General features: G+C 43.0%; 2 protein-coding genes across 2 annotated transcripts; one reads left to right on the forward strand and one right to left on the reverse strand.

Moving 5' to 3' along the window:
* On the reverse strand, positions 1-4,714 carry LOC143008674 (receptor activity-modifying protein 1-like). The gene is made up of 4 exons (XM_076160534.1): positions 4,470-4,714; positions 3,718-3,783; positions 2,842-2,983; positions 1-1,637 (listed from the first exon to the last, which is right to left on the reverse strand). The coding sequence occupies exons 2-4, from the start codon at positions 3,773-3,775 to the stop codon at positions 1,379-1,381; spliced, it is 459 nt and encodes a 152-aa protein (XP_076016649.1). The 5' UTR covers positions 3,776-3,783; positions 4,470-4,714; the 3' UTR covers positions 1-1,378.
* Positions 4,715-8,633: 3,919 nt separating this feature from the next.
* On the forward strand, positions 8,634-24,769 carry igfbp2b (insulin-like growth factor binding protein 2b). The gene is made up of 4 exons (XM_076160526.1): positions 8,634-9,109; positions 15,570-15,718; positions 18,605-18,745; positions 20,424-24,769. Exons 1-4 carry the CDS (start codon positions 8,749-8,751, stop codon positions 20,580-20,582), a joined length of 810 nt encoding a protein of 269 aa, XP_076016641.1. The 5' UTR covers positions 8,634-8,748; the 3' UTR covers positions 20,583-24,769.
* The last annotated feature ends 1,873 nt before the right edge of the window (positions 24,770-26,642 follow it).

A 26,642-nucleotide genomic window follows, 5' to 3' on the forward strand; every position in this document is an offset into this window, starting at 1 on the left:
TATTGTTGATTTGTCATTTAATGTCAAAGTCTCTCAAAACACAAACAGCTTTTGTGAGGTAGATGATGTATGGTATCACCTTGCATTTCAAATTCTCAAGTCATCCTTTCAACACATTTACTGCATTGTTAAAACTGTATTTGACATTTTTTACCCAGTAGAGGGCAGACAGTTACTCCAAGCCATGATTTATCAACTTATCAAGGTCTACAGACTACTGTGTTTGAAATCGGTTGCCAACTTACACAGAGCAACATGAGCATCCCATAGGTGTGTATTCAACTGCATTGTATCTTGGCTTGGTTCATCAACTCGTGAGAAAATATCTGGCTCTGGTTTGTTGCTAGATGTTCGATTGTCTTTACTTGGCTCTTCACCATCTCATGCTGGGTGGATTCAATCAGTTAAAGAGGGTTGGTGAGAGCTGAAGAGACTAGCAGATAGACTGTCAAACTGAAGCAGGAAGCAGTAAAAGCTAAATAGAACTACAGACTCCCTTGTTGATTCTCAGTGGGATTGAAAGGACAAGGCAACCCTTTGATGGTCGTCAGTCAGAGTAGTTTGATTCGATGTTGATATTAAATATTTCACGTAATGGAGCTTTAAGTTGTGTTACTGATACACAGCAGGTCTGCACAGGTCCTTATATGTGTACCAATGTAATACTGATCCTGAGGTTCTGTGGATACTTGGATAGAAGCTCCGTCTTACTCTTGCTGTAAAAATGTTTTCACACAACTGTAAAACATTATTTTTTTGGTCTGAAATAAATATTTATTATGTGTTTGAAATATATTCAGAATCATTCTTCTTTGTCGCATACAACAATGACAGTACAATGTAGAATTTTCAAGTGTCGTATAAATGCTTGGAATGAAATCAGTGTGAGTCACTTACTGTATATACAATAGGTCATCTGTATGGTTTTGTTTTTGTCTACTTGCTGTAGGTGCCGGATGGGTGAGGTTTGATATATATGACAAAATAATGAGTTCCAGAACATTCGGACCTTCACAGCAAAGCATTCACACAGTCAATTACAATTTTCTGTGTCTACATCATGTATGTGATATGTGTAATGCATGTTGACGTACCAAACCCAACTTTCATACACAGGCATTATGAGACGCACATGCAGGGAGGAAACCATGGCTGGCGCAGTGTTTGCCCTCTAAGAAAGACTGCATATCAATCAGTCATGTGGTGCAGTGGTTCCTCCATGGCCAGAGGATTGTAAAAGTACTTCCTTAAATATGTGTGGTTCATTCCTAGACAAAACACGTACCGTATACTATATGACTTTTTTACTGGCCTTAACATTGGAGTTGTATGTGGGGGTGTGTGTGTGTACATTACATTACAAAATCAACTTAACTCTTTAAAGTCCCAAAGAGCTGGGCATCTCTGTATTCCAGGTGGTGAGATAAACACACAGAGCCGGCAGGAGCAGTGTGAAGATGATGCAGGGTGATATTATGGCGATGAGAGTGATCAGCGGGGGGTCTGTGATCAGTCCACACAGAGAAAAGTACGTCTCGTGAACCTGGAGGAAGATTTCGTCCAACTGAAACCCTGTACCCTTACAGAACGACGCCATGGCCCAGTCGTCCACACAGTGCTTCAGCTTGTCGTAGAAACTGCAGAGGAAGAGCGCGAGGCAAAGCAAAGTTAGGTGGATCCAAAAGGGTCCAACACCCCTGAGAGATCACTTAGTGAAAGAGTACAAATGTAAGGGCTGATATATTCAGACAGGGTTACAATAATTTAATTTAATTGGATTTAGAGATTGAATTTGTATTGTGGTGGTGGCGCTGTATCTGTCTGGGGAGTGGGCAGCAGTGGCTGGCATTGTGTTTCAGCCACATCTGCGTCTTATTGTCAACTAAACATGAACATATTTGTTTCTTGCAGTGAAGCTGGAGGCCTGTGGCTCCCAGAACATCTAAATCCTGTTACAGTGGTTGCACATATGGAGGCTACAGGTGTTGTATAGACCCATTAACTGAAGAAATGTTGTAATGTGATTAACAAAACCCTCTGTTTCTGTAGTCTGAGAATTGCCCAGTGGGATGCATTCAGGGGTGAAGTGAAGCGAAACCGGAACAAAGAAGGAAATGAACCCTCATCCAACTAAACCACCCTTAGAACCAGACTGTGTTGATGTTGGAAGATGATGCAGTGCAGACTTCATTCAATCAACACTGACAGAACAATCATTATGACGATCAAGTGAGTAAGACACAAGTAAGTTCAAACTCAATGAGTGAAGAAGGCAGTGAACCAGAGCTAAGTGACGCCATCTCTCACTTGCGTAATATGGATTATTTCAGCCATGATTAAATAGATGCTTATTCTAAAGTACAGCAAGAGGTAAAGTCTGCACAAACAACTGGTGTCTGGAAATAGGAGCACAGCAGCAACAACAGTCCAGTAGGTTTTCATTAAAATATGACTAATTAGCTGAAACCTTGACCAGCACTAATGCAGCCAGTAGACAGTAAAGTATGTGACTTTCCCATGACTAAAGGTCATATATCTTTGCTGAAAAGGGCATAAAATGTGTGTAATGTGCCACATTATCCAGCTTTCCCTTGTGTTTTCACTCACTGCTCTCCACGATGTCATGGTGAGCTCAGGGACAACTTTCCGACACACACGTGAGCCAAGGCTCAAAGAGCGGCCGTTAACACACGCTTGTGGGTGCAGTGGAACATACACAGGTTAGGGAGGCAGTGTTTAGCATTACCTAGGCAGATTACATCGTCCTGTTGTAAAAATCTGAGATCCATGTGGCGTCATACAAAGGTTTTCACAATCATACATATATTACAAAGGTATCACCATTTCACAGTGGGCCAGGGGCATCTGTCCAGGTAGCCGTTTGCCTCCATGCTCTTGTTGAAGTCTGGTAGGCAGAGGTTGTGAACGTGGCTATCGAACATGTGCTGGTCACATGATGGAACAGGATTTCTGTGAGCCAACCCTGCAGTAAACACATGTAAACAGTCCATTTTTCTCCTTGGATCCTTGAAGGAATTACAAAGCATTAAGTCTAGTTCATGTTCATTAAGTTGCTAATACAGCGTGTTCCCATTCTAACGTCATAGAAAAAGCATAATTTTGTCCCATGCAAGTCTGTAATTTAGATGAGGATGACTGAACTCTCCGAGGGCCTTTCCAGCTGCAACCCTGGTCCAGATAGCTTCATTTAGTACATTAGTGCTCATGTATTAATGCTAGAACTGGAAACATGTGCCAGTTGAATTCATCCTTCTCATATCAGTCAGTTTCACTTAAATGTGTAACATGCAGCACTGCCTTAAACCTACAGACCAGGGCTTTGTTGGAGGGAATCTTAAAGAGACAGTACCTAAAATGATCTGTGTTTGGTCAGTGTGCACAGTGCTGCTGTAGAAAGCGATAGCAGAAGTGGAGCAATGTATTTAAGCATATTAAAGCTTTGCAGAGGCATCGGGAGGCAGTGGCTCAGTGGGTACAGCTTCCACTTGGGAACCAGAGGGTTGCCGGTTCGAGCCCCTGCCGAGGCGCCCCTGAGCAAGGCACCGAACCCTCAATTGCTCCCCCCTCTGCGAAGGGTGGTAATGTAATGTAAGTCGCTTTGGATAAAAGCGTCTGCCAAATGATCGTAATGTAATGCATCAACAAATGAAAAGAAGAAAGCACGACAACAACAATACAGAAATCATTTTTCCTTACCTGTGCACAAACAGGTAAGTCCCAGCAGGTATGCAACCCATGTGACTTGCTTCTCCATCTGTTAAACTAAAGAATAAGTACACAAGTTATGATTTCAGCTCCACTATGTCAGGCCTGTGTACAGACATTGAAGCGATGGAGAAAATGCTGTCGTCCAAATGGAACTCCTCAAACTCTGACAGTCCTTTCAGCCCATTTGATCTCATTCACAGTCCAAATAAGGTTTGGTCTAATTCCCAAAGGTCCCCAAAACAACATTGATTCTAAATATTAATGCTGCATTATTCAAAATGTCAGTTCGCATTAAGCAGCAAGATGTCCGGCTTGAATCTAACCACATATTTTGACCGGCGCACTAAAAATAATAAGCTCTGCATGAGAGACTTCACGGCCATCTGCTTCCTGGAAGTTCCCTCAAATTAATGAATTTATCTCATGGGAGCCAGGCGCTGAAAAACAGATGTTAGTATGGTGTGTAGTGAGAGGAGGCAGAGTGTGCTCTTCTTTTATAATTGCGTGCATGTAATCTGTGTATGAAACATAAACAGTATGGGATGCTAATTAGACAAGTTTGTTATTGTACATGTCCGTGTGAAGAATTCAAAATGAAATCAAAATGAATGAATCAAACAGATGGACTTTTTTTCATTCTGTTCGCTGAGGGAAAAGGAGGCATTGTTGTTATTGTGCAGAAAACATACTTAAAAAACATATAAAACATTCAAACTCCACAAAGATAAAAACACACATACCGTATCTTTTCTGGTTGATCTCTGAAATATCGTTCTTCCCTCGTTCTCTCCTGAACACAACTTGGGTGAGGAGATGCTTCACTCTACCAGTGAACCAACAACAGCAGCATGCGAGCGCAGCACAACCCAAGAAGCCCCACTGGTTATCTGGTCCAGTTTTCTTATCTGTGGGACTGAGACCCTAATTGAGTTGCGCAACGTATCAGCGGTGGCCAGCCTGCTTCCTTTCCCAGACTGAGCCTGGCTGTTCCCATGCTTCCCCTTCTAACCCGTGGCATGTTCCACACACACACACGGCCCCCGCAAGAGACATGAAGCAAGAGGCCTCTGAGTCACAGTGTCAGCATAGCCGTATTCGGACAAGGTTATGTGATTTAAAGTGTTGTTTTTTGGTGGTGAGGTACATTGTATTCCTAAACTCTCATCCCAGCATGCATTGTGAAAAGCAGAGGGAACTCCACAAATAGCCTGCCAGTCACATTGCAGGGCCAAGGTGGAGCAGGCACACAGACATACGGGTTCACTGCAGTTTGCAATTCACCTGATGTGCATTAAAACGGAGCGTGGGAGGATGACAGAGCTCCCAGAGGAACACACTGGCGCTCCATCTACAGCACGCATTAGGAAACTACAGCCTTAATGATTTGTGTAGAAATACAAGCAAATAAACAAATAATGATGACAGAAATTAATTTGCAGCATGATTAATGGAACTGAATGTCCCAATTTGTGACCAGTTTGAAATGTTAGTGCCTATAATTTGATTTGAACAGAAATAATACACATCTACGGTATCCTCAATGTAGCATAGTTCCCAAACACACACATTTATGTACCATAGCTGTTTTCAAATACAGCCCTTGCTTGTCCCTATAACGATAATGCAACATTTAATATGTCTTTGCTAGATTTAAATGAATCATTTCTCTCATTTCTCTCTTAAGGTCACGCAAATTCATCTGGCAGCAGTTTTCCCTTAGCTTCTCAGATAAAGACAGTTCCGCCTTTGAGCTCTAAAAATACTTCATGTTCCCATTCTTAATCATTTCTCTTATAATAAATCATTTAACTATAAAGGATCACTTCACTAAGCTCTTGTAGCGTTTATGACGTCAGAATTGTCACAAATATCGTCCTCTTTCCCTCTTCTGATATGATTTATACTCGCGACTGAACGGTGGAAAATGTGAGCACATGTGCGCGGTATTCCATTTGTCTGGACTAACTGGCTCTTTGAAAGATGGATCTTTCATGAGCCCAGTTAGAATATCTCTCAGCACCCTACCATAGGTGTAAAATTAAACGTTTCAACAATGTTCAACTATTGCCCATTCATCTGGAGTTGCTAAGCAACACGTACACATAATATAATCATAATCTATTTGTGAGAGAAGAAACATTCAGGAGCGGTCATAAGAAAACATTTCCATTTGCCTTAATTGAAGGCATAACACAGTAAGCAACAGAGCAAACAGTAAAGGCGGCAGATAGTCACGCTTTGGTGAATGCATGTGCTGTTTGGACAGAGCCGCTCCTTTAAGGGAACGGAAAACGCTCCCTCAGGTGGGAACAAGAGCGCAGCATTTTTCTTAAAAAGCAGGAGGAGAAACCTTAAATCATCACCTTGGTCTCCCAAGTCAAGATGGAGTTTAAAAGCTATAATGACCCTGAAATTAACCTCCTGCCTGTGTGTTCACATACTTCTTCATTATGTTGGTATTCCAGTTCTGTATAGTCTTTTTTCTTTTTGGCAAAGGAGCTTTACCCATAATGGACGTAGCTTGAATAAATTACTGTCACACATCCCCATTTGTACAATCCAGCAGCAGCAGCAGCAGAGCATTCTCATTTATTATACGCCTCTCTGGAATGTGCAGTTGTGATTGGTCAGCCGTGACATTCTAGGGTCAATTATCAATCTAAATGGCGAGCGCTGAATATGAGAGCGGAGCTGTCATCGCTGTCTGCAGAGCTACTTTCTGTGACCATGCCAAGACTTATTGCATTGCCCTCTTGTCTTCACCCGACAAGAAGAGGTATCGGGTTTTCAAACTGAAAAGCAACAAGACGTCAACATCAACATAAACATCTCCACAGACGTCCAGCTCACTATGCTGCATTTCATCATTCATGGAAGTGTACAATCTAACTTTAGCACAGAAATTCAGGAAAAGGACTATATTCATCAGCGTAATACATATAAAACTAATGTACTGTGTGAGAATTTGAATATATGTAATGTAATATATTTGGATACTCATGTGGAAAACCCAGCTGACTCAAAGAGTTCAAGCGTGAGCCCTAATATACAATCATACATACACATATCTGTCTCCCATCAATATGTCAGTGAAACATACGTGATATACGGTGTAGGTGGGCAGCTGTCAAGGAGATTTGAGAGTTACAGTTAGCGTCTGAAGTAGAAGAAGAATTACTTTGTTCTTGGAATCATTTTGTCAGAGACTTTTTGAAATGTAACTGTAGATATTTCATTTTTGGAGTGACAGTTAGGATTCAGGCTTTCATTTGAAGTTGTTTTTCCACGTCTTGTTTGCATCAGTCTTCTATGATGACAAAAAAAAAGAAAAAGTACTATGCTTTTCTTTCCCCCATAGGTCCTTCAGAGAAGCTTGTTTTGTGTTCGTGTGGCAGCATAAAGCAATGTGAGGAAAGATGGCTCTGACAGACATTACTTCATACTCGCAGGCCATCTATGTTACATGGCAAGCGGCGCTGACATCACGCCGGGGCCTGGAAACCCAAGCAAGGGTCACTCACATAGGAGGAAATAACTCCAGGGTAATGAACGAGAAGTTTCCTGTTAGTACACAGACTGGGTAAGGTGCAGCACACGCTTCATCATATGACCCTGTGTTATTCTATCCTTACATCATTCATCATTATGTAATCAGTCGTGCCCTCCTGCTCCTCATGAGGTATGGCCACGATATCCTGACACTCTGTTTTTTGTTTTCTATATGAAATACAAATAACACTTGCTGTTCCTGGTAAGCTTCCTTCCTAGTAAGCTAGCCAGCTAGCCAGTTGCTACGTAGCCTTATCGTTTACATCCACCGCCGGTCAATGTAACATTAGCAGACATTTTCGCCCAGAAAAACTGCCCTCAAAAACATCGCTCTCGAAAAATCAACCTATGATTCAGTTTATAAAGCAGAAACAGTCTCGACTAGTCTTGCCATAATTGCTAGCTAGCTTGTAAGACCTTCCATTACAAAACCATACGTGAAAGTATATATAGCAACCAAAATTTGCGGCTGCTTAGACTTTGTATGAATTTGGAAAATAACAAAGAGGTCCTTGTAATGTACAGTATGTATGCTGTTGTGGTAAACCGAGCAGAGGCCATTCAAAATGTAAACTGGTTTCTTGTATTGTGCACAAGGGAAAATCCTAAGCTTCTCTGGCATTCTTAGCGAGGCCGCAGTTGTAATTGACGACAAATGAGGAATTATAAAGTAAATAAAAACAATCTTCTAAGTCACTAAGGTAAACTGGAAAAGAGGGGAATCAGGAAAACAAAGAAACAGCAAGAATGAGGTCAACTGGCCTGTCTGTCACAACTGTCCCACTGTGTGTCAGTGCTGGGTTCATAGTCCACCCTGTCTCGGCTCGGCTTTTTCCAGGTACAGAGCACAATTTTTTTTCTGCAGCCGTGGGGCCAAATAATTGGGACACGGCGTACACAGAAACAGAGAGAGAGAGAGAGCAGTTTTGGGCCCCCGGGCCTCAACTTTAAATGAGTGCCGGCTGACGTGCAGCAAAATGAAAGACTCCCGTCACAAACACTCGCCGCTGCCTTTTATATTCCCCAGGAAATATCTGTTTGTCTACTGTTTGCTTTTGACTTTAAATAATCATGTGTAACGCTGTGCACGAGCCACAAACTGCATCCTGAGTCTGTTGTGTTTGTGTTTGCTATTTTCAGCCGTGTAACACAAACAAGACTGTTACATTGATGTAATACTGTACTTGTATTTGTGCACAGTTTGTAATCCCATGGGCGAACCTCCTTAAGTAGTTAATGGGTTTCCCCTGCATTTGGCAACGTTTATAGACTTTGATGGTTGGAATGATAGGCTCTGTTGTTTTGTGTATCCTGTCAGCCAGTAATATGACAGTACGTAGGACCCTGTCAATGCCATCAGAGTGTTTACTCACACAGTTGACTGTCAGAGGACCCTGAGATTCATGCTGTTATCTTCCAGGGGGTCGCTTAGTTTTCCACTCGCCTCTAATAAACTAAGCCAACGACACAATGCTTATATTCTTCACCTGTGGGTTGCTCTTTGCGTATGTCGCCTTACCCGGAATCTTACTCGGAGATTTGGCTTTCCGATGCCCAAGTTGTGATGCAGAGAGTTCGGATGCTTGTCCAAAAGTCACAACGTGTGAGGCAATGGTGAGGGAGCCGGGCTGCGGCTGCTGTCCAGTGTGTGCCAGGCTGGAGGGGGAGCTGTGCGGGGTCTACACACCGAGGTGCTCCAGCGGCCTGAGGTGCTACCCAAGCACAGGGGTTGATTTACCCTTACAACAGCTCATCCGGGGTTTGGGACGGTGCGGACAAAAGGTGGACTTGGATGACGTAGTGAGAGATCAGGATCAGCAGGATACAAATGGTGAGTGATTTGAGGAGCAGTAGAATGCATTGATGGGAAGGAGGTTAAGTGTGTGAGGGTTGCAGTTCAAGGGGTCCTCGATTGGCTCCCATGGTCTGTACTGTATTACTTTAAACTTTCTATTACAGTTCTGTAACTCCACAATGACACTAAATGGTTGTGTTTATAGTAGCTTCCTCTCTCTGCAGCCTTTTTGATCAACTACAGCTGCTCACAAATGTCTTTTCCAAGGGTCAAAGGGTCTTTAAGTGTGGCCCTTCAAATTGGCCTGAAGCAACTCTACGGAACACAAAGAGTATCAAGATGAAAAAATGTAATCACCAATGATGTGAGTTATATGAAAGATTGTGTTGTGTCAGACTTGAAACAACGTCTTGACTGTCTCTGAGGCATTATTATTCTTAACTTCAACTCCAGCCCTCGTCTCTGGTAAACATCACCAAAGGGCTTTTGGAGCATCAATGGTTGGATCGTCTCTGGTGTGCAGCCGCATGAACTTCTTGAAACCTTCCTGCATTTTGAGGATTGCAACATTGACAACTTTTTACCACTTTCACGGAAATTACTCGAAATGTTCCCCCGCGGCTAAAACCCAATCAGCGACTCTGGCTTTGTGCTGACAGAGGCATGGTATTAAAACCGTCAAAACAAATAAACTCGAGCTTTGGCTGTGCAGTTAACTACATCACAATGAAGCAAATTCACAGATTTCTTCGAGTCGATTCTTAGAAAAGGCTACAACTACAGCAAACAGTATGATCGATAACTACCCAAGAAAAACAACCCCAAATCCTGCAGTGGTAGCAGGAATATTCAGGCTTTGCTTTCCCACATTACAGTTATTAGGGACAAAGGGTCACTATTGATTCCACAAAATGAATGTTGACATATTCGACGTATTTGGCAGGCAGTGGCAGGCCCACATCTGTGAAGGCAAATAAGCAGAATCCCTCCAATGAACTCCTAACCATCGTCTAACCCTCAAATACTCAATGCTATCCTGCTGTGTGTGTCATTTTGATGTAGATTATGGTTTTAAATTATGACTGAATGTTTTTAAACCATAGCCATCTATGCATTCAGGTCAGCAAGTGGCTTAAATTGTTCTGTCGTCTGTGTATAGAGTCAGAAAAAGGGACTATCATACTGCATCTTTTCTCTTGCGAAATATTTGGTTCAATTTTCAAGGCACGTCTCAGAATAGTGCGGGAAAAGATGCAGATCTCCATGGCAACACCGTCCTTCAGGTGCAATCTAATTACTCTGATTTGCCGACAATATTTCCAGACAATAAAAGACTGAGCACAGTTGAATTTGGTCTGCTGGAACCTCTATTTGTTTTCTAAGAGTTTTAGTAACCACAGGGTTAGATTTTGGCAGCGGAGGGTAGTAAAAACAAACCAACTCCAGTCCCTGAAACTTTAGCTAAGCTAGATGGACTTTGTTGTGATTTACCGTCTTTGGTGTTCATACCAGTTAGAACACATGAAGGAATAGCTGAAAATGAGCATCAGTTGAGACTGCGGTTTGCCCTCAGTTCAATGTGTTATGCTTGGATTTCCAACCATGTGTAACTACAGGCTATCGAATGTCAACATCTGTCTCCTTTGTATCCATAAAACTGCACATTTTGGGGTTGTTTCCTGTCGTCGGTTCAGATTACATTCTCACTCTGGAGGAATCACACTGCTGTTAACTTGAAAGAGGACAGAGACTTGCATGTTGATTGTGCACTTTCAGGCGTTCTACTGTGGTTCGTTAGTGTGATCTTGAATCGAAATGGCGCAATTACAACCCGTCTGAACCAAAGTAAACAGAACACGGCGCCAATAAAATACTTTACCTGGCGTGAACTTAATCTTCCTTTGCAATTTGGACATGACGGTGAGCTTTTGTATCATCCTCCGATTTGTGACAATTATACCAATACTGATTATCATACACACATTGTTAAACTCCCGTTGTGGAGCCTTATCATTCTAAAAATGTGACACCTTCTTCATTGTTTCTACTTAAACCATTGCTTGTTGTTGAATTGGACTTACAGTTTATTATGTCACACTACCCGGTGAAATCAAACATGCTGGCATTGGTCGTTAGTGTCATTACTCATGTGACCAGGCATGTTCTGTTCATTTCAGGAGTGATCTGAACACACACACTCGTCTATTTGTCTACTGTTCATTGAGCCATGTTGTGACCTGGATTATGGCCCTTTGACGTAAACAATATTGTGTCAACTAACTTTGTGCAATCAAATACTTGGGCTTCACTGCCCATGGATTAGAGAGATACATGGCCTGTGTACTTTATATTAGTGACAAACCTGTCAATCAAAATGGAAGGTAAACTTTGAGACCATTGAGATGTTCTGAGAATATAAAGATTAGTTTTATGAGATTTATCTGCCATTGATGTGCACATTTCCTCTGGAAGTTAGGGGTCGTATTTATTCTATTATATTCTAGTCTTTCATTACCAAAGGCAAAGGAACAGAAATGGAAAGCATTACTTGAGTGCAATTGAAATCATATTTGACGTGATTTAAATGGTAACCCTATGGGAGCTGTTGTGCAGAGTTCAGATGTGCACATGTTGCGTACCTTGCTCAAGGGCAAATCAGCACTGCTGTGTTGAGTTGCTCCATCAGCTGTGCAGACCACCAGTCAGCCAACCACTGGCAAACCTCTCTGGCAAGAATCATACAACTGCTCCATCGAATCATCTCTGTCTTTTCATCGTATAGTCACTCATATTTGAGTCTTCCTCTCTGTTCTTTTGCGTTGCCTGGACTCAGAATGCCCTCAGTGCCCTGAAGGTGATCAGGTGCTCAGACTTGCCCCCTCTCTGGTCTTTAATTACCCCACGTAGATGCGTGTGCACCATGCGTGTGTGTTTGGGTGTGTGTGTGTGCAGTGCATGTGCAAAGGAGAGGGTGAAGCAGAAACACATCACCTTGGATGGGAAGTGAACTTCATGTTAATACCTGTAATTCTGAGAAGACTCGAGGTGTGAATAGGAAGCACTTACTGCTTTATGCCTCATCCATTTACAGTTCATCACAACACTGTTTTTACTACCTATTCACACACACACACACACACACACACACACACACTTATAACTTAAACACTTATACATCTATATACAGAAATATACGGTGTAAATCTGAGATGATTTGTTCTGTCAGCAGGTGTTGATGAGCAATTGATTGATGATTTTGTTTAATCGAAAAGTTTGCAATAATAATGTACGTTGACCTTCACTCTAACTTATTCTCTTTCAAGTCTGACAATTGCCAACAGTTTCCCCTTTGGACTACAAAGGCAACGTCATTTAGCCGGGATGACACACATGGTCGCATGGAAACGGCAACTTCAAGAGTTGAAAGAACAAGCTAACCGTAAAAGGTTTGTGGGGGATCTCTGGCGAGACAAAACCTTCGTCATTATTCAATTTCTTTTTGTCTATCTGCCAGCTGCGGAGTGTTTGAAGTGGTTTATCCCTGAGAGGAACCATTTACACTGACAATAGTTTGAAGTAGGGCCACTTTCTTAGCCGTGGAAGCACATGTGAGCCTGAGACACAGCTCCAGTGTGTACGATAACACTGCAAATACATTAATGCTAAGCAACTCTGGAAAGACATTACTCATTCAGTGCTATGAGAGCACTGTGAAAGCATTGCTCAATGGCAATACCCAATGCCAATACTCCCAACAGCTCGAGACAGGTAGTTTCTATGGCACTGAAGACAGAATCAACAAAACTGCATTTAGATGACAGCTGCTGGCTGAAGACGTGTTTTTCTTCCTCGGGAAAATGCTGTCATGCGCTCCTATAGTGTCTATAGAAGACTGGGACAGGGAGACATCCAGATCGAGCTGTGTGAGAGAAATATGTGGGGTTTTTTAATGTAAATGTGAAGCTTTGAGTGATCCCTTCTCTATATGAGCGCTTCAGTCCCATTATTGTGTTCTATCTCTGCCCAGGTCACAACAAGCAGTTAATTCTTAATATGCTTTCCATATTGTAAAGAATCCTACTGTAATTGTGTTTAATTGAATCGTGTCCTGCTTCTGTGAACGTCTTGAGTTAAACTTCTGAGCTTGTGAGCTCAGCAGGACATCGGAAGTTATGACTTTCAATCATCATTAACATGCCGCAGTGAAAGGTAGATGATTCTCTCCAGTTATGGTCTTGTTTGTGGCCACACTAACTGCCTGTGGGCTGTGTGTGTGTGTGTGTACATGTGTGTGTGTTAGGCAATTCAATTAACGAAACCAGAAGGCAGTCAGAGAGTGCATGCCTACACCAAGGCCGAGTAGTCCTGCAGTTATGACTCAATCTCTGTCATGATACACAACAGGTTATTGACAAGAACATGATTCTCATTATTATTATTACACAAGCATGAATGTTACTCTAACTGAAGCAGAGAAGGGCACCAGACGACCGAATCACCTTTGGATGTGGGTACACAGTCAACCTTTCATTGACATGGCAACATTTGGCAGTATATCATTAAAAAACTTTGTGGGTGCTCCAAAAACAGCGAGTAGTGCTTGTGTTTAATACTTAAAATGAAGATACACGACCTCAGCTTCATTGGATCCTGCTGGGGTTGTCTCTGCCTTTGTGTTTCCTCCAGCTTGCGTTGGCCAGATGGAACAACGGCGACGGGTCGCTGCGTATTAAACTACATGAAAATAGTTAAGGCTGGCAACTTCAAACGTCTGAGTCAGAGCCTGAATCCACATTACGTCAAAGCACTCATGGGGACACGTTTGGGTACTCAGTCTCTTATTGAGCACTTAAATTGTATTTTCTTTAACTAAAAGGAAATATATTCCAGTTGGATGAGATGAAGAATTTTGTTTGGATTACAAGAACTTGTGTGATCCAAACAAAAGGGGAGAGTGGCACAAAAGGTCTTTATATTATTCAAAGATAAGTTATTAGTGTGTGTTAACCCACTTCTAACTGTAACTCTCTCCCTGCTGCAGCACCATGTGCACACTTAGTGAAAACTGGCAATTTTAGCTGTTGTTTACGGCCATTCAAGGTCTCTTTAGGTCTTTAGGTCTCTCCCTGCCTCCCATAAAGCCTCGCCCTGCTCTGACTGACCAGACGCATGCAGTCAGATGTCATCAGATAGTTGATGCTTGTATCTCACTGCTCACAAATCATATCTGGAAGGCTGAGTATGACTTGTTGTTGGTATTGATTGATTGATTTAAAGCGTTCACATCCAAGAATGTACTAACAACTGATTTCACACCTGGCAGAGTGTGCAGCCACACGTACAGTAGCCGTGAAGCCCGGGGGGGGCCTTTCCCTCCCAGGCCTGATTTACAACCACACAGCTCTGCTTCTGTTTTCACAGCCCTAATTACAGATACGAGTGAAGCTACACACACACACACACACACAGACAGACACACACAGAGACAGACAGAGAGCCATTCGTTGGTAGTTCAGGTAACAAAATAATCATTAGTCAGCACAATGAGCAGTCCTCAGACATGCTTTCTCACCAGTATAGATAAATCACTCATCACTTCTGTCTCAATTGAACGTCTCAGATAATCACACTGTGCCTGCCATGATAAAGGTGGATGTGATGTTTTCATACAGTCGTTACTCGTGGATCTCTGTCTCTGTGCTTCAGTGTCTGGTATGAATTGAAGTTATTAAAGTATTGGTTTTTTTTTTCATCTCTGACAAATGATGTACATGCATGGGAGCACACACACACACACACACACACACACACACACACACACACACACACACACACACACACACTGAGTGACCCCGCTGCTCTCCAGACCATCTTTAATGGGCTGGATGTGAGACTTTGCCATTTCCCAGAATAGATCTTAGCGCTATGCCTGTGCTGTCGCCATTGTAATTACAGTCATGACAATCCCTGACTGTCCAGTGTAGAATTGTCACATAGGGGACACAGGATGCCTTCAGGACGCAGGATGTCTTTGTCTTCTAATTCCAGGATTAAGCTGACGAGCCTGTTATTAGAAAAAAATGTTGAGTTTTAATAGAAGCTTGTGGTTAAATAGCTGAATGTGTGTACTGTGAGTACTCCAGGGAAGTATGTGTGTGTCATCTGTCCATTCATGTGTACAAGACAGAAGAGCAGATTCAAAGGCATAACAGCGCAACAATACACACACTTTTACACACACACACACACACACACACACACACACACAGTGGCCCTGCAAAGTGTCTCTAGACTCAAACAAGATATGTAGTGTATTTACAGCATGTAAATATTTTGTGATATCCATCTATTCTAAGTTCATGAACATGTGGAAGGGTTTTCCCTCTAAAGGTGTTAAGAGCCTTAATGTTCTCTTGAGCATCGTTCTCTTAGCTGCTGAGACAGCTTTATGTGTTCATGTGCATTTATCTGTTGTTTCTTTGCTTGTTTGTTGTAGAGGTGCACAGGACTGAAGAGCCAACGAAGAAACCCATAGAGTCTTGGTTATGGCCAAAGGGGAACGCAATGAAACAACACCAGAATGAGCGCAAAACCAAGATGAAGACACAGCAACAAGAGGACACACGAACCCAGAGAGGGTCTCAGGTCAGAACCATTTACTAGCAGAGAGTGAAGAGTTGGGTTAGATGTCCAGGGACGGTTGTGAAAAGCAAAATCAAAAAGGGGAACAATGAGAGAACTGGCAACTCATTATGAAAAGGTCGCCTTGCAGTTGATGCAGAACTAGTTTGGACCAAGTTCACACCCCAGAATGTGTGCAGGTTCAGACGTGGACCACTTTATCAAAGGGATGATTTTTTGTGTTTGTCCGCTACCAAATTTCCTATGTCTGGACTCGCTCAAAGGAATTGCACCGCGGGGAAAAGTGCACCCGAATACGATTCAACCATATCAAACCATGAAGGTATATTCATTACTCTGAGGTGTCATATTTCTGAAATGATAGGGGACACGGGGGACTCTTTATGTCTTTATTATAAACCGAACATACATCACTTTCTTCTGTTTAAACAACTTGTGACCTCAGTATCTTCAGGCTCTATATGACATTTTGGTTGCAAATGAGAGAACATAAACGTCGTCAGTGAAAGATGCTTAATGGTCCTGCAGGGTTATTTTTATATGTTTCAAATTTACGAGTGCAATAATTTCAAATGAAGAGTTCATCTAGATAGAGTGGAAAAACATTAAGGCTCTCTATCTCCAAACGGATTCTGGCGGCAGATAGAACCTCAGAACACCAAGGTCATAAAACTACAGCACAATCTCATATCTGGGGCTTTTTTTTCTAGCTTGCGTATTAAGTGGTTCCCCTCCTCCTCCTCACGGCAGCGTCCCAACTGGTATCTGCCCTGTGTTGTTTTCCTGTTTTCCTTGTGAATGATAGAATGCAGTGAAACGCATTAAAAGCAAGCAACGACAACAGGCTGGCAGGGACGACAGCTCAGTCTGGTACAGTAGTGCCCTCCTCTGGGCACTGTTCCACTCAAACAAACACACACACACACACACACACACACACACACACACACACACACACACGCACATACACACGCACTCTCCGGTGCCAAAACCGACTTCATTTAGTGAGGATACAACAACAAAGTATTGAAGGATAAATGTAGTGGAGAATTGATGTAATTAGTGTCTCTGAATGTGACGTTTGTGTAATGCAATAACTGTTCAAATACACTTTGCCTTATGAAGATGTTCATCTGTGCTACTTAACGGCAAAGTGGTATTGTTTAGCTGTCCACAGTGGAATGTGTGTTGGCAGGCTCATCCAGCCTATAGAACGCAGCCCCATTCACTCAACGTTTCACAGTTTAACTGCAGCGACACATAACCATCAAAACAGTTCTTGGAAAAACTCTTAATAGGATGACGTACAAACACACATATTCTTTCTATGCGATGCAAATGAGCTTGGTCTGTGGAAGGGAGGCCCATACATGTCTCACTTTGGGGTGGGGAGGGGGTGGGACAATGATATGCACGCTCACATTTTCTCCCTCATTTAACTCACTCTCTTGCAGCAAAACAAAAAAGCACAAGTGAGAGGGTGCAAAACAATTGTGGAGACCATTAGAGGCAACAAAAGAGAGAGAATGCTGCTTAAAGGAGCTGTGCAGCTGGGAGGGGACGGGGGACGGGGGGACGGGGTGCATCAGGCGGCTCTGTGTCAAGCGTGGATGTGGGTCCGCGTGCCTCCCGTTCATTGGATTTCCTGCTCCGAAAAGGAAAATCCGATAATTACAACAACAAATGAGACCTGCTTCATTACATGTTGTTAGTTAGTTTACCTCGTGTTTTCACCCAGAAAAACCCAGCAGTAAAAAATGTGAAATTGGAACCACTGTACTAAACTATAGATAAATATAATAATAATACTAAATAATATACTATATTATATTGTTACTAAATATATTGTTAAATGTCCAATGTCAAGATTATTAAAGCAAAAATACAGAAATTTGAGCCAAACTGTCAGATATTCACTTTATTTTCTGAGGGGGCCAATAAAAGGAGATTTCAATGAGTTCATTGTCTGATTTTTGTTGAGATTTACATTGTTTTGTTTTTTTTAATCTGATGAACAGGCGTTACACAGAGCGATGTGTTTCGTTGTTTGTGGTCACAGGAGGTTGAAAGTGCCTGCAGGCGTCTACTGTCAGAGCTGACAAATGACCTGCATGCACCAAGCTGAGGAAGAGGACATACAGGACATATCTGCAGAGCTATCCTTACAGTTATTTATTGTATAATACTGTATATGTATATGAAAAGCTTTAATTGGAGCTGTAGTGTGAGGTGGCAGAGAGAGAGAGAGAGAGAGAGAGAGAGAGAAAGAGAGAGAGGGGCATTTTTCATCCATATGTTCAGATGTCTGATAAGGTTCATGGCACAGCTCACTGTACCTCCTCCTGTCCTTCCCTCACATCTTTAGCCAGCTAATCATAAGACTGGACCTCTTTGATCCCACATCCAACCTGACACACTGGCTCTGTGTGTGTGTGTGTGTGTGTGTGTGTGTGTGTGTGTGTGTGTGTGTGTGTGTGTGTGTGTGTGTGTGTGTGTGGCCAGTTGCCGGTGGCCCCCTACAGAGTTGAGCAGTTTCGGCACTCTCTGTCCACTCCTGAGACGCATCAATTATACTTCTGGCTGTACTTTCTACTTTTACTTTACTGCAGCCCATAAAGATGTTTGCTATAAATGTGTGTGCTCGTGACAGTTTAACAGGATGCATAGGAGTGTTTTATTCCTCCATTCTTTCTCCCCGACAGAGAGCATTCCTTGGCTTCAAACTTGACTCAAGCTTTAACCTTTATTATCACATCGTCGTAAATGTAACTGACTTGAAAATTACGTTTGTTTTTCCCTGTAAGTCCACTTCTGCTCTGATACGTGTGAGGCCATCACAGCCATCGTGAGCGTTAACGTTGTAAATTGTCTCCGATGTCGTCCTTTCAGAGTGCGTGTCAGCAGGAGCTGGACAAAGTCTTAGAGGAGATCTCCAAAATGACAGCGGAGGATAACAGAGGCCCGCTAGAGGATCTGTATGAACTCAAGTTTCCAAACTGTGACAGATTTGGACAATACAACGTCAAACAGGTGAGACATGTGGTCTTGTACCCTGACACGCTATTACATTACAGTCTTTGGATATACACAAATATAACTTGTCTGATTTGGTTCCTGATATTTTGTACTAGAAGAAAGATTCTCTCCTCCCCTACATAAATTTACCCATAATTCATTATTCATCTTCGGGCACAGACCTGCTGCTGCACGGGTTGAACGAGTGGCGCGCGTCATACCTTCAGGCCACACCCTAATCAGTGATGTCACAGCAGGTGCTTTCCCTCAGCTGTCAAAGGGAACACACCTGCGCTGACATCACTGCCTAAGCTTTGGCCAGAGCTGTGACATGATTAAAAGTTCTGGACTCACAGAGAGCAGAGCAGAAGCAGTTTTCTGCCACTTGTGATTCATTGATTTGTCCTAAGACTTCACTCTCAACATCTGCAGGTGGCCGCTTGAATTATTGTCATCAAAGACTTTCATCTGCCATCAGAATCAATAACACATTTTGACTGAACTCTCCAACTGCATCTCTTTTGGTTTCTCTTCCCTCCTCTGTTTTCCCTGTTTCTGAATCACACACTCTCTCACACACTCTGTCTTTGTCTCAATCTCTGTAACACACGCACACACACACACACACAAACACTAGCACATATCGTCATTCGCAGGCCGACACATGCACATGTACTGGCAAAATAATATAACCACCCCCACACCCACTCTGCACACAGCTCCCCTCCTCCTCACACACACCCTGCACATGCACACATACAGTACACACACGCCTAAATGCATGGGGAGATGTTGTCATCGCGACAGGCTTCGGAGCTCAAGGTTACAAGGCAGTAAAACAGTTTGGCGTCGCTCATGGGAAGACTTTTGTGAAGCGACGGGAAGGAACCGCGCTTCCGGTTTGGGGGGCTCGAATTTGAATTCTGCTCATCCGTAGCGATGGGACGGAGAAGAGGACAAACAAGGTCACATATCCAGTGTTTTCTTATGAGGATAGTAGAGCAGAAAAGGAGATTTGAATAGGCGCCACGGTTCCTAAAGCAGGGCTCTCAACCACTCAGCCAATTTTCATCACTGGTCACAAACAACAGCATTGTTCTTGACCGGAGTTCCCAGGGACGAACACTGTACCTCCTCAACACTTTGGCTCCCTTTTGGAGTCGTCCCTCCTTGTCGCGGGGGTAATTACTGTAACTGTCACTTTTTTTGTTCTTTCTCATCGAAGGAAGAAAAAAACATGGAAATTCTCTCCCCCCCACCCCTGCATTCTTTTTTTTTTTTTACCGTCCCCTCCTCTGGCCGCCCCGCGTGCACGGCACAAACTGTGTCCACTTCAATTATGACCTCATTTTCAAGGGGGCTGCGGTAGAGGGGGCTCAGCGGGGGGGCCGATCCACTGGCATGCTTTCTGTCTGAGTGTGTGTGTTTATCAACGTGCATGTGTGGCTGCGGGCGGGTGGTGGGTGGAGGCATGACCCGGGGACGGGCTGTTATTGGGTGAGCGCCGTCCCACCCTTGAACTACAGGCCTCGCTCTCATCCATTGGCCTCCCCACGACACACACCACGGTGGCCACGCTTCATTAACGCACCCCCCCCCAACTTCCCACTGTGCATCTTTGCCCCTCCCTCTTCTTTTTCTCCAGTGTTTTCCAACTTGTCATGTTTGTGTTTTTTTGTCCGCCTCTTTCCAGTGCAACATGTCCACCCACGGCCAACGGGGAGAGTGCTGGTGTGTTAACCCCTTAACTGGGGTCCAGATTCCTACAACGCCCAGAGTCAGAGGGGATCCCAATTGTAACCAGTTCCAGGAGGAGCTCAGGGCGATGCCCACTGCGGCGGCCTTTCGTTAAGACAATTCTCCACACTCACTGCAAACGTGGAGAGATGTCATGGTTGGCATTAACCGCTGGGTTTCCTCAAAAGAAATCTGTAAATTTGGGTGCATCCAAGTAACCGCAGATGAAAGCTTGATCTAATTTAATAACAGAAATACATGAAATATAACAACATAAATGCAGAGAAGTGACAAGGTTGTTCAAGGTTAAACCGAGTCAGGCTTTCATTTGTGGGGTAATTTTGACATATTTCGCTTTTTCAGCATTTTGTTTTGGTGTTACACTGTGTTGCCATTACCCCATGCAGCTATTTACAGCAAACAAGCTAACACATGATTAAAAAACAGTTTTCAGGAGAGGATGGAGACCAAAACAGAACTAAAAACAGTGAATATTGAAGCGGTATGTGATAATGATGTTGTGAATCTGCTTCATAGTCGTATGTGTGTCTGTCATGTCATTTGTACGTACTACCCAAAACATGATCAATGCAGCTTTAAATCTTATTTTTATAATTGTATGTACAGACTTGACCTGTTAATGGACTTCCTCTATTAAAATGAGATCATATAGATTTTAGCACTAGTCCAGCTAACTCACCTGAAATGCTCACATCTCTTAGCCTGTATTGTTTGCATTCCTGCATTTATAACCATTGAAAAGTTTCCTCCTCTCTCCAAAGGTACAAGTCTTTCTCTTGAGTTTACTCTTGCCTGACAGTTTTAACTGCTACTGCTACTTCAGCTAACTTCTACCTACTACATTAGCTAGCATGTTCTAGCAAGCTATAACATCAGACGAGAGAGACTTAAATTTATGTTGGACGTTGACATGGATTTTATGGGACCAGGAAGTCCTGCAAATTGTCCTATTGTGAGTAATGGAGAGATTTATGCATTTTCATGTCAACTTACAGCCAGAATAGCCCGGCTAATATCAGCCTAGCCTCTCCGACTGACCGTTTCCATGTAGGTAAACATAGCTAGTGTGTTACTGGATCTCTCCTCTGACATTGTCAGTCAGGGGTTACAAGGTGCTGATGTCTGATTTGATGATATGTTAATCATGGGGCGGGGCTGTCATTAAATTTGATCGGACATGTGCCTCAGTCCGGCGTCCCGATTGTGCAGCTGCTCACCTCCTCACCAATCTCCATATTCATTCAACCTTTCTCTGTGAGCCAACAGGAGGCGCTCCTCTAATCCTTTGACATATCAATGATCCATTTGCACAATCTTTGACACCCTGCGCAACCTTGTTTTTACACAACAAACATCCCGTGGCACTAAAAACAATCCAAGGCCACGAGACTCTTTCATGGAGCATTGCTCTCTTCCGTATGGACCTGTGTGTGTTTGTGTTCATAGATTTCGGTGTATGTGTTTTGTGTGTGTTGCTGGGTTACTAATGAAGTGTTGACATGAGAAGGATTAGGATGATGGGCTCACATTGACAAATGACATTCTAAGTGGGTAAAGGTGTCTATGAATAAACCAACCCAAGACCACAAATTAGGTCACACACACACACATACATGCACACAACATAGTCTAGAGAGATAATCAGCATTTGGCTATGACAGATCGATACAAGATATCTGGCAGAATGTGACACAGGGATGGGGTGGTGATGATGTGTCTGACTTTGTCCAGTATTGCCTCATCGTTACAAGCCGACTGAAATGGTTCTGTCTTCTGTGAATGGAAGTGTTTCTCTATTTCCCCTTTGATGCAAAAACAAACGATCAGTCCCATAAAGCTGTGCTGGGAGTAATGGAGGACCAAATGTGGGGCTGCATCAAATTTCACATTACTGTAATCAGTTGCAGTTGTAAAAACCTCACTCATTAGACTGTTCAAGAAAGTCTAATGAGTGAGGTTTTGACTGAATAATGGTCTCATAACTTTTTAGCCGTGTTCGGAACTAAGTTAGGAACCACTTTACCTAACTATCCAGGAGAGGAATTGTACCTTGTACCTTCCCTGGAGTCGAGTCTGAATGTTGTTTTGTTGATGCTGTGTCAGACAGATATTGATTCATCTACTGTATATAGTCACTTTTGAGGCCCTACTTATTGGTTTAGTATTCGTCTGCTTAATACTGAAAGGTGTTCCAAATGTTCTGCCACCCGTTCTTGACTTTTCTTCACCAGGGAAAAAGAATACTAGAAACACCCCTCAATATAACGGCAGACGTGAAGTTTTCATGCATTATGTGTTGTGTGTTATATTTTATGTCTAAGCGAGGCTGAAATTTAAACACTTGCAAATGTCCCCAAGAGAAAATCACCACTGATTTGTAACCAAAATGATTCAAGACTTGGGTGTAAAGAGAGACGCCTTTGAACTCCTGGCCAAACGTGTATCATATGAGACCATGTCTGACTGCCTTTGGACTTGTAACCTTATACATCAGAGCCAGTTAGCAGAGCAAAAGCAAAAGTGCAATTAATCACCCTGTGCAAAATGTGAGAGCTCCAGCTTTTTCGTAACATGATGGCTTTCCTTCTTTATCGCATTTATGTCTGATTATTGGCGGTACATCAAAAACCTGGCAGGTTGAATGGATCTGTATTGTCCTTGGGTTGGTAGTTTGAGCCTGGCCTGTTCTGTAAACAAAGTTATGCCAACACCTTTTGTTTTGGGTTTAATAGTTCAGACTGTGTGAGCTCTTGCGGGTGCTTTACTAATGGGGAGTGAATGTGAGGATGTTTGTGTGACTGTGGTGGGAATCAGTGTATGTGCGCACAAGCACACATGTGAGTGTGCTGGCATGGAGTCACAGGTCTGATCCCATTTGCAGGCTATCGCAGGTCCCACCAGCCTCCATTATACAGTGCAGTTACTCCCACAGGGTTTCTCTCTCCTTTCTTTCTGAGAAGTTGAAGCTTGATACTGCTCTTTTTTGTCCTCATCCTCAGCAATCATATACGCAGGTTCTGCAAAAGCACACACGTGCACATTCACTAACCCTTACACTATTCCCAAAACCAGTCCCCTACCCATTACCCCATAGGCCAGAGGAACAGTGGTAGGATCCAGATAGATCTCCCTGTGTTAAAGCCAAACCTTTGACCCTGGTTCCCACGACTCTGTTGAGTCAGGGTGGAAGTGTCAGTTTATTTTGATGCATCTCCTTGGCAGTTACAAATGGAGACCTAGAGGGAATGTACAGGCTTAGAACATACAGCCACAGTGACAGAAAGAAAGAAGAGAACTCGAGAGAAACCTTCACACCTGGCTAAGTGTCAGAGCCATGCTACTGACCGGTGGAGCAGGTTTGTGCCACATTCTGCCTCTCCAACAAGCTTGTGGGCTCTGCCCTGAATAGTTAACCAGGTTTCTACTGATGAGGTCTGAAGATCCCAATGGCATAGGTGGTTGCAAGTAGACGTTTTGAGGGAAGGCGGGGTTGAGGTAACATGGGCTGTTTTCAGTTTGAGAAAATTTACATTGAGGGAATTTTGGACCCTGGAAACATAAATACGCTCTCTTTATGCTTTATTGTATGTAAACTGGTAATCACAGTTAGTTTGCTGGAGACACAGTCGTGGTTCGTAGAGTCATTCACGTTGACGAAACCTTCATCTTGGATTCTGGGTCTTAGTCCACCTTTGATGAAAGGGCTCAGATGAAAACTAGCAGACACTTGCCTGACATGGGAGGATTCCACTACTAAGTCATGTGATTTACTCTCAACCAATGTACATTCTTTGAAATCTCCTTTCATCTCCATCCCGGTGATGAAAAGAACCACCATTACCCACTTTAAGCGAGGGCATTATACAACAGCACAAGCAGTGATTTGCAAAGATCCCAATTATGCAGCGTAAAACATCTGCATGCCATTTGTAAGTTTACGTCTTTAAATGCCCCGTCTTTGTTTCCAAAAGTCGCGTCTAATGATACGAGCCACGGGCAATCAAAATGCAACCTGGATTGATTCACAAGAGAGTGAAAGCATCTCCAAAGCCACTGCTTATGATGATACAACACTAATGATTTGATGTAATCACACGTCTGCATACCACACGGTGCAGGCAGGTATATTCAAGCTTTTGGAAGAGTTTAGAGAGTATAAATGCTCTGCACAACAGCTCAGATGGCTTTATGAAGGAACGAGGTGCGTTCTGCATATGTTAGATGTAGCCATCCAAAGTTGTTGGCCTAATTATGTAATAAAAGGGACATAAATGCTTTGAAGTCCTAAGTGCAGTTGTCAGTTTCTTTGAAGGCAAATAGTAATTGTCATGTTCACTGCCTCACAAATCAAATCCTCTACACATGTTTCCTCCTCCCCGAAGTCAAAGTCTGTGCCCGCCCTACCACACACGCACACATACACACACACGCACGCACACTCACACAAACACAGACACACCACAACAACCTTTACAGCCTTGATCTGCATGCTATGCAGGAACTGGTGGGCCCTCCACCCTTTCATGCCCTGCGTCAATCACCCACATCTGGAGTTGGTCAAAGTCCTCAGGTCCCCGGGGAAAAATTTCAGTGCCCCCAAAAGTCCCTTTCTGTCACTTCCTGGAATCCATGTGGAATTAAAGATGACCAGACACCCATCTTCAGAGATCCTTAGATCCTTTAAATCTTTTACTCATACCGCCGTCCCTGCATGAGGAAGATTTGTAAAAACACCAAGTCACAAGCTGAGCTCATTAATTTAGATTTTGCGTGTTTATTGAACTTTGTATAAACATTTTTCAAAAGAGACCTGCAGACCTACAACACCCACATATGACTGCGCCTCCGGTTAATGGGGCACACATGCACTTTCTATACGCATTTCTGCTACTTTGGTCCGTCGAATCCTTGCGGCGTGTGTGTGTACGCACATACAGCATATGTGTACGTGTTTGTTTATGGTCGTAACTCCAGAGAGTCCATTCTATCTTTCAGTGGCGATAAAGGTAACTTTTCCATAACATGATGAAGCCCGCCGCCTCGGGGCTACAAATCTCTTCTTCCCAGTCATTTGAATAGTGAGCTAGTCCCACTGGATTGCATCTCCCTTGAAGTTCAAACTCGTGTTAAATGACTTCCTTGTTCCTGTGCAATCTTTTTGACTATGGTGTTGAAAACCAGGTGACTTGCCCTGGGGCGAGGCTTTATAAAGTCACATCCTGCATGCTGCATAAGATCTTGTGGGCTCGCCTGGGTGTCTCCGTATCTATGTCTCACATGTCGGGGAGGGTTATCAGCTTGCTCTTTGGAGATTAGTCAGCGCTATCGGGAAGATTTTTACTTTAAACACTCGCGGCTGCGTTTCCTGCTTTGAAGTAAGAAATGAACACGGCACCACAGGGCTTAAATGAATACATAACTTTATTTAAATAAATGCTTTGTCATAACAAAAAAAAAGACAAAGGTTAAAAGAGTACATAAATTACAAGTTGAATAAATATTACACAGTGATATTCACTTTAATAATTTGAGATTTTTTGTCTTTTTTCTTGTTTTATGTAGTTCCAAATGCAGACCGTTTTTTGTAGTTATTTCCACCGTCCTCCTGCCACTGATGAGTCGATTTCACAAGCCAGTGAACACCACATTACGACATTACCCAATTGTACTGTCTCGTTACATCAGGAAAGTGTTATGTATTCAGAAAAAAGTTACTGCACTACTGAAATATGAAGTGTGAATATGAGCTTAAACCAAGTAGGAGGGGAGAAGTCTGAGGAGGTGGCGACTGGCAAACAGGCGAACGAAGGGGAACAAAGTCACAGACACGAACACAGAAGAGCTTCTTCCTCCCCCCCGAAACAAACATCTGGAATATTGAAGTATTCACACATTTGATTAATATACACAGTTTCGCATCCCAGATTTTGCAATATTTTTCAACTCACGAGTATTCGTAAGCTTTAGATCAAACTGGAGCTTGATATTGTTCGCCTGTTTGCAGTGCCGCCTTGCCCAGATTCACACTTACGCTCCTTGTAACTGTACTTCTAACTGTATCTACCATTATGCAATTGGTGATCCCATAACAGGGTAAGTGGCTAGGCCCTGATCGCCCATGGCGCTCACTCTTTTCCCTCTCTTTTCCCCGTCG

This window comes from Genypterus blacodes, unplaced genomic scaffold (assembly GCF_046128005.1).
Source record: "Genypterus blacodes isolate CSIRO-AG114 ecotype Tasmania unplaced genomic scaffold, CSIRO-AGI_Gbla_v1 ptg000106l_1, whole genome shotgun sequence".
In the NCBI taxonomy this organism is placed as follows: Eukaryota; Metazoa; Chordata; class Actinopteri; order Ophidiiformes; family Ophidiidae; genus Genypterus; species Genypterus blacodes.

Coding starts and splice junctions, on each gene's coding strand:
- LOC143008674 (XM_076160534.1), bottom strand. CDS start 3,775: ATGGAGAAGCAAGTCACATGGGTTGCATACCTGCTGGGACTTACCTGT. Junction 2,984..3,717: donor ACTTACCTGTTTGTGCACAG/GTAAGGAAAAAT, acceptor TGTTTACTGCAG/GGTTGGCTCACAGAAATCCT. Junction 1,638..2,841: donor CCCTGGCCCACTGTGAAATG/GTGATACCTTTG, acceptor CTTCCTCTGCAG/TTTCTACGACAAGCTGAAGC.
- igfbp2b (XM_076160526.1), top strand. CDS start 8,749: ATGCTTATATTCTTCACCTGTGGGTTGCTCTTTGCGTATGTCGCCTTA. Junction 9,110..15,569: donor GGATCAGCAGGATACAAATG/GTGAGTGATTTG, acceptor TGTTTGTTGTAG/AGGTGCACAGGACTGAAGAG. Junction 15,719..18,604: donor GAACCCAGAGAGGGTCTCAG/GTCAGAACCATT, acceptor TCGTCCTTTCAG/AGTGCGTGTCAGCAGGAGCT.